The following is an 8046-nucleotide window of genomic DNA, read 5'->3' on the forward strand; positions in this document are numbered from 1 at the left end:
CTTTGGCTTCTCCCTTCCTTTCAAATACAGTATATAAATTTTTTTTACGAGAATAGATTATACAGCATATTTCAAAGGGGAAATTTCCATGGGAAATTAGCGAACGAGTGCACGTGAGGTGTTGTCAGGTGATAATTAGCCAAATCAAGGTGTATAGCACTATCACTTACCTTATTTCTTTTTGGTATATATTATTTTGTATAAGAATAGGGCATAGGGCTTATTTCAATGGATGAAATCAGTGGATAATTCCAGGGGAAATTTGCTTTAGCGCAGCGCGGCCGGGGAGGTGAGAGGACAGGGTAATGGAGGGCAGGTAGGGAGGGAGTCAGGAACGGGGAAAAATGGCTAAATTGTCAACAATGGATGGGAGTACAGATGAGATTTGGAGTGCTGACTAGTGTTGGACATTGGCAGTAATGATAGATGATACAAGCCACCACTTGTAAGCCCGGGTGAATTCAAAATAACACAGAATCACAAAAGTGACGCCCTGCGGTATGATCCATTGTGCCCAAGCGTCACGAAGTGACCCCGGGGTTAAGGTAACGGCACTCGTCCTGGGTGGAGTGAGTTGTGCTATTCTTATGGTACTTGCAAGGTAGCCGTCAGGACCACGAAGGTGCGCGCGGGCATTCCCGTGAGCGAAAACGTCTTTCTTTGTATGCACAGCTAGACTTTCTATGACCTACATTACCGCAGTGCCAGCACAGAATTGAGAATTGTTTGCTTCGTCGCAGAGTTGCATTGTCACGACCGCTAGAAGGTGAACGATATTGTGAGTGAGGACCGATTATTAGGTTTGGTTCTTGTAGTTGGCCGTGAACGAGAGGAATCAGATGAAGTGATGCTGGTGTGTAGTACTATCGTTAGTACCACCTGCAGAGGGAGAGGGTTAACTGTAAGACTCGACCTGGCGAGTGAAGTCTGTTCCTGACCTCTCTACAATTGTTTTACTGACATCCATTATTTTGTCTCCTGGTTTAAAGCCAACTTGTAGTGCAATTTGTTTTTGGGAGTCCGAAAGCCAATTGAGAAATCTAAAGTAACCGAACAAGTCTGCAAAATTATTTAATGTAATCATGATCTCCCCGTTGTGTTCTGTTACCCATTGAGTACCACGGAATAATTGGCGCAACTCTGAACTCGTCGCCCTCATAGTAGCGGCTGCCTCAATTACTTTTGCATGTTGGGGATGTACCTTCATGTCTTCCTGCATTTGCTTGGGGAGATTAGTTAATCCTATAAGGGACGCAGAATTGGAATGTTGGCAACAGTATTGAATAAACCGTTGGCTAAACATGTCAAACGTTTGACAATCTTCGAAGTGCCCCGCACGAATAGCGGCTTCTATTAATGATCTGCCATGGTGAAGTCAACTGAGAAGATACGAAATTTTCAAGGGTTCATTTACAATCTGGCGATTATGAAGGTCGTTTTCGACCTCTCTGAGGAAATCGTAAATCGAAACAGTACTATCTTCTGTAAATTTGGATCTATTCACATCATCTAAATATATGGATTGTGGAGGTGGAGGGTTCTGAGTCGCCATCGTAAGAAGAGGGTGAGACCGCGAAGGTGAGGAAGTAGGCACGGTAGTGAACTGAGACGATGTGTGGGAAGGAAGTGTCGTAGCGGTAGTGGTGTGTGTATGTTTAGTTGTCGAGAGGGATGAAGACTGTGGAGAAGACTGAGTGGTTCCAGGAGAATCAGTTGGAGAAGATGATAGAGTATCTGGAGTTAATATATCTGGATTTAGGGTAGGAGTAGCAGGTTTAGTAGAAACAGGTAGGGAACTTACGGTTGGTTTGGTATAAGATCTGCCACTGCGAAGTTTTACATTATCATTACATACAGCGTTATCTGTGTTACCGTCAGTTTCAATAGGTGAGAGATCTACCTTTTTAAAAAAGGACATTAACAGAGTAGGAAGTAAGCAAATAAAACTAAATGAACAAATGAATGAATAAATGAGAAAAAATAAATAGAAATATTTGTAATCTGTGAAGAAATTATTTATATACAATGAATATGAGTGAAAATGAATGCGTTATTTACAGCTGAGTATGAGTGGGAGAAAATGGGATGAAGTAGGAGTGAGTGAACGAAAAATTCTGACTGAATGAAAAATGAGGGACAAAAATGCAATGAATGGATGAGAGTAAATGGTGAAAATATCACAATCTATAGAGACAGCTTGGCTTCTCTGTAGAAAGGGATTAATCAATGTGATGGAATGGGGAATTGCATGAAAATGCAGGTAAGAAATACTTTGTAGTGAGATGTGGTCTGTCCGAAGGCTGGAGAAAAGTGAGGCTCTCGTCTCCTCGTGATTGGGTGGAAGTGTCCGTGACGTCACTGGGTGCGGCTCTTCACTGGGCAGAACGAGAAGCTGATAGGAGCACGAGACTGTGACGTAGCTCGGTGTGACTGGCCACACTCCCTGGGTGACGTCGGTGTGTGTGGTGGGTGGGGAAAACGATGACGTAATGGCGTCGGGCGGCGGTTGGTGGCTGCTTCCTGGAGTGGGGTCTGGGGTGGAGTTTGTGGGGGCTGAAACTAACCGTTACAGCAGGCTGGACAGGAACACAGGCAGGCAGGCAAAGGCAGGTTGTAGGTTGATGGGAGCAGGAGCTTTGCGTGGTTCTACTTGGTTGTGGTGGCGTGGTGATAGGTGGGGCGTTGATGTGGAGGAAATTCCCAAAATTACATTAAAACTGCCAGAACGATTCCACACCAAGACTGCAAACAGGGCTGGAGGCTAGGGCGGAGATAGGCTGTGTGTCGTCGCGGGAAGAACAGCAGACAGTAGCATGGGAAGATAGACGCAGCAAAACTGGCCCACAGAAGACGTAATTCACTGTTATCCCACTCGCTTTCCACCAAATGTTAAAGCTGTCGATGGCCCCCTTTACGTCACTTGCAGGTAAAGGCAAAGTCTTGTAGTAGTTTTCTGACAGTATATTAAACACCATCTTGAATCAATATACAGCGATGGTGGACAATTGCACGTCCAACCCCAGACCCGTTTGGACAGCTACTGATCGCCGGTTACCACTGGCTAGAGAGAGAGAGAGAGGCGGTGCGACTATGGAAGTCGTGACTCATACCTCGTAGACATAACACTGAGCAAGCATTGATGCCCTACTTGGATCCTACTTACAACTACTTACATACTATATTTACATAGTATATAATATCTACAAAAAGGTTACAAACATATGTTCATGTATGTGTACAGTGATTTATGGTGCTAAAGTACTCTAGTTGGATCTGCAGGTGTTGGGGTCTTTGCCCAGGAGAGTTGAGTGGGATCGCTGGGTGGATTGGAAGCAGAAAGAGGTCTTTGGGCAGGAGAGTTGAGTGGGATGGCTGGGTGGATTGGAAGCGGAAAGAGGTAGCGGTTGCAGCGTACCGGCTTTATCAGCTCTTGGGCGCAGGAAAGCAGAGGCATTGGCCTTTTTTCTTGTCGTCACAGGTTGTGATAGTGTCATTCTTTGCCAACAATGGTAAGATGACAGTCTTGAAGGCATGGAAGGTCTTTCCTGACATCACAGCCAGTTTTCATGCTCTGTCCACCAAACCTGCATCTGTCTACAGTGAATTCCACAAATTAGAATGGTTCATGGCAGTGGTGTATGACAGGACAATGGACTTGAAGTCTGTGAATGACGTGCACAGGTTCTTATTCCCGAAGAGGGCAAGGACAATTGAACACATTCCTCCCACAGCTGATGCTCTTGAGGAACATACCGTAAGAGCATAGTACCAGGCTGGACATGTTTGGGGCCAAGCTTTAGTTTCCCAACCAGAGCTCCCATCACCATCTGTCTGGGGTTGGTAGAAACTCAACAGTACTTGGCACCCTGTATGGACAAAGTTGCCTGTTGTCCAGAACACCTGCTCAGAATTAATCAGTTGCCACTGTAAAACTGAATGCAAAGGGAACTGCAAGTACTACAAGGCTAACTTGCTGTGTACGTCATTATGTGACTGTGATGGACGTTGTTTTAATATCTGAATTTCATCAAAAAGACATGCAATAGATGTTTGCCATTGTATTAGAGTTATAACGGAAATGGGCTTCAACAGGTAGCCACCTTGAATTCCAAGATGGCCGACCTTCCACATCGGACAGTGATTCCATTGGATTGCCAGACCCTGAAAACAAAGGGTTAGTCATTGGAATTGTTTCTATTTATCATAGTATTGGAGTTATTGAAGAAAATGGGGTTCTAAGGCGACCATCTTGAAATCCAAGATGGCCGACCTTTACCGGGTCAGAAAAATCATTCCATTCAAGTGCCAGACCCTAAAAACCTGGGTTAGCCATTGGAATTATGTTTTTGTCTGTCATATTATTGGAGTAATTGAAGAAAATATGGGTTGAAAGGCAGCCATTTTGAAATCCAAGATGATGACCATCAGGGGCCCAAGATTCTGGAGGTCCATCTCAGAAAATGATTGTCTGGGTCCCTTCTACAACTGTGCAAAATTTGGTGTTTTCCTGAGAAAGTGAACGATTGTTTGCCTTATCCGCTGGACTAGTAAAACCACTAACTTGGAGACAAACGGCCACCCCTTATGGGTTTATAGTATGGCTCTAGATAGATATAGGGGGTAGGGTGGCTCAGCGGTAGAGTGTTGAACTTGGGACCAGGGGTCGTTTGTTCGAACCACGCCCGGTAGCTGCCATGTCGGGAGGGGTAGCACCCTCTTTTTACCTAGCAAGGCTATATGATCTAGTGAGGTCTAGCTCGGGGGAACATTTTCCCTTTTCTAGATCAATAGATAGACACTCTCCTGTCATTGTTTCTTAATTTTGCATCATCCCTTAACTACCTGAAAGTCATCACTATCATCATAGCTTGGTCTCATCCTTGACCACCCTTGTTTCTAAATTACCTGCCATGCCTAACACTTCTGCTGCCACTTACTTTGCTATACCAGCCTCACTTTCCCACTCATATAACCAGTCCATTACATTAATGACCTCGCTCTTTTTTCAAATTTCTCTACTAAGCATACCTGCTGAAAGCAAATTAATTTTTTTGGACTAGATGCATGCAAAATGAGGGCTCACTGGGCAGTGTTTTTAAATTCATAGAGATTCTTGTCTAATGGCAGCTCTTGTTGCAGGTCCACAGCTGAAACTGACTCTGCAAAGCAGATCTAAGAAGTGTGGTCATCAGAGAGCCACCTGAATAATATATACACGGTAACGAGTTGACGGATATATAGGCACGTGTTGTCTCAGTACAGTACTGTACATCCTACATGAGGTACCTCTTCCAAATATATGTAGCATATACTCTCTGTTCATAATGTCTTTCATTGTAAGAATATGAATCACTGGATGAGTGGTAGGAGTTGATCCAGGATCATTTAGCTGTTGTGATATCCTTTGCATTTACTGCTGTACAACCGCTGCATAGACACTGAATAAGAACTGGTAAAATAAGGAACCCAGTGGTATTTTAGACTGCATTAATAGCTTAAAATTCAGCAGTGAACTATTTATTTGAAAATATGGTTACATACTACTTGCAAGTGCAGAAGCAGTTATTGTTCAGTAATAATGACCTTTGTATCAGCAGTATTGTTCAGTGCAGACTAGTTTATGGCAGGAATTAAGAGAGTTTGGGGGAATCTTATGACAGGATGATAAAGGAAGAACCAGATGTAAAGATATATAGAGTCTGAGGTGGGTGACAAAATAGTGTAGGTGGCAAAAGATGAACCAGATGTAAATTTGAGTATGAGGTGGATGACAGAATAATGGAAGTGGTAAAGGAAGAACTAGATGTAAAGTCAGAGTATGAGGTGGATGCCAAAATAATGGAAGTGGTAAAGGAAGAACTAGATGTAAAGTCAGAGTATGAGGTGGATGACAAAATAATGGAAGTGGTAAAGGAAGAACTAGATGTAAAGTCAGAGTATGAGGTGGATGACAAAATAATGGAAGTGGTAAAGGAAGAACCAGGTCTAAAGTTACAGTGTGAAGTGCGTAACAGAATAATGGAGGTGGTAAAGGAAGAAACAGATGTAAAGTTACAGTGTGAAGTGCGTGACAAAATAATGGAGGTGGTAAAGGAAGAACTAGATGTAAAGTCAGAGTGTGAGGTGGATGACAAAATAATGGAAGTGGTAAACAAAGAAACAGATGTAAAGTTAGATTGTGAGATGAGTGACAAAATGTTCCTCAGTGACAATGAGACTGTCGTGGATGCAGTGTCCTCAGCTGAAGTTAAGCAGTTCAGATGCTTGGAGTGTGATAAAACATTTCCTTTGAAGAAAAGTCTTAACAAACATGCAGTTGTTCATTCAGGAGTGAAGAATTTTGAGTGTGATGAATGTGGTAATCGATTTGCACGGAAGTGTGGTCTTCCTCAGCTCCTATTAATTCATTCAGGAGTGAAGAATTTCAAGTGTGATGAATGTGGTAAACTATTTGCACAGAAGGAACATCTCACCAGACACCTATTAATTCATTCAGGAGTGAAGAATTTTAAGTGTGATGAATGTGGTAAACGATTTGCAGACAAGGGTAGTCTCAATCAGCACCTATTAATTCATTCAGGAGTGAAGAAGTTCAAGTGTGATGAATGTGGTAATCGATTTGCACGGAAGGGTAGTCTTACTCGGCACCTATTAATTCATTCAGGAGTGAAGAATTTTAAGTGTGATGAATGTGGTAAACGATTTGCAGACAAGAGGAGTCTCACCCAGCACCTATTAATTCATTCAGGAGTGAAGAAGTTCGAGTGTGATGAATGTGGTAAACTATTTGCACACAAGAGTAATCTCACTCAGCACCTATTAGTTCATTCAGGAGTGAAGAATTTCAAGTGTGATGAATGTGGTAAACGATTTACACAGAAGGAACATCTCACCAGACACCTATTAATTCATTCAGAAGTGAAGAATTTCAAGTGTGATGAATGTGGTAAACTATTTGCACGGAAGTTTGAGCTCACCCGTCACATATTAATTCATTCAGGAGTGAAGTTCAAGTGTGATGAATGTGGTAAACTATTTGCATATAAGAATAGTCTCACCAAACACCTATTAATTCATTCAGGAGTGAAGAATTTCAAGTGTGATGAATGTGGTAAACTATTTTCACAGAAGGCTAATCTCGCCTGTCACATATTAATTCATTCACGAGTGAAGAATTTTCAAGTGTGATGATTGTTGTTGTTCTTTGACAGAGTCAAAGAATAGCACTGCCTTACTTTCTTTACCTCCTTCCAAAACAATTTCTTTCCCGCCATTTCACACTCAGATTCCTCCCAAACTCTTCATCCACATTCTTCTCACCACACAGCTATTAAATCACTGTGCAGGGAAGAGTTTCTAGTGTGCTTAATGTGGTAAACAGATGACTCAGTTGATGTCATCCAACACTGTTTAATTCATTAAGGAATGAAGAAATTCAAGTGTGATGAATGGGGTAAATGGTTTTATTATAGGTTCTCTCCAGTATCAGTTCAGGAGTGAAAAAATTTCAAATATCATGACTGGAAAACTGTGCAGAAAAAAAAAAAAAAAAAGTTTTTATTCACTTGGCACCTGACAGTTCCTTCGGGTGTGAAAACAATTATATAGTAAACCCTCAAAGATCCGGACTTCGAAGATCTGGATTTTGCGAAGATCCGGACCATTTCTTGGCAGATTTTCAATTTAAAACATAGGCTACAAGATACACAATTTATTAATTAAAATTTACAAAAAAAATATTTGTACACATTATTATACTATCCTATTAATTTTATACTGTATTAAATTTAATTTAAATTTTATTGGTCCTCCGGTATCCTTTTGTGAGGTGCGCACATGTGAATGGGGGGGGGGGAACGCGGCCTTGAGGGGACAATGAGCCGAGGCAGTTGACCGAGTGTGAGTCGTGGGAAGACATTGACCGAGTGAAAACACAGTTTTCTTTCTTTACTCTTCCACCATGGCTCCAAAGAGCAAACATACGGTGCTAACCATAGGTGAAAAACTTGAATTACTAGAAAAATAAGAAAAAGGTGTACTAATGTC

General features: G+C 42.0%; 1 protein-coding gene across 1 annotated transcript; it reads left to right on the forward strand.

Moving 5' to 3' along the window:
* The first annotated feature begins 6183 nt into the window (after positions 1-6183).
* LOC145411706 (uncharacterized) lies at positions 6184-7188 on the forward strand. The gene has a single exon (XM_080281725.1). It carries the CDS (start codon positions 6184-6186, stop codon positions 7186-7188), a length of 1005 nt encoding a protein of 334 aa, XP_080137851.1.
* The last annotated feature ends 858 nt before the right edge of the window (positions 7189-8046 follow it).

This window comes from Coenobita brevimanus, chromosome 90 (assembly GCF_032717465.1).
Source record: "Coenobita brevimanus isolate Jiangsu-jjx chromosome 90, ASM3271746v2, whole genome shotgun sequence".
NCBI classification, from domain to species: domain Eukaryota; kingdom Metazoa; phylum Arthropoda; class Malacostraca; order Decapoda; family Coenobitidae; genus Coenobita; species Coenobita brevimanus.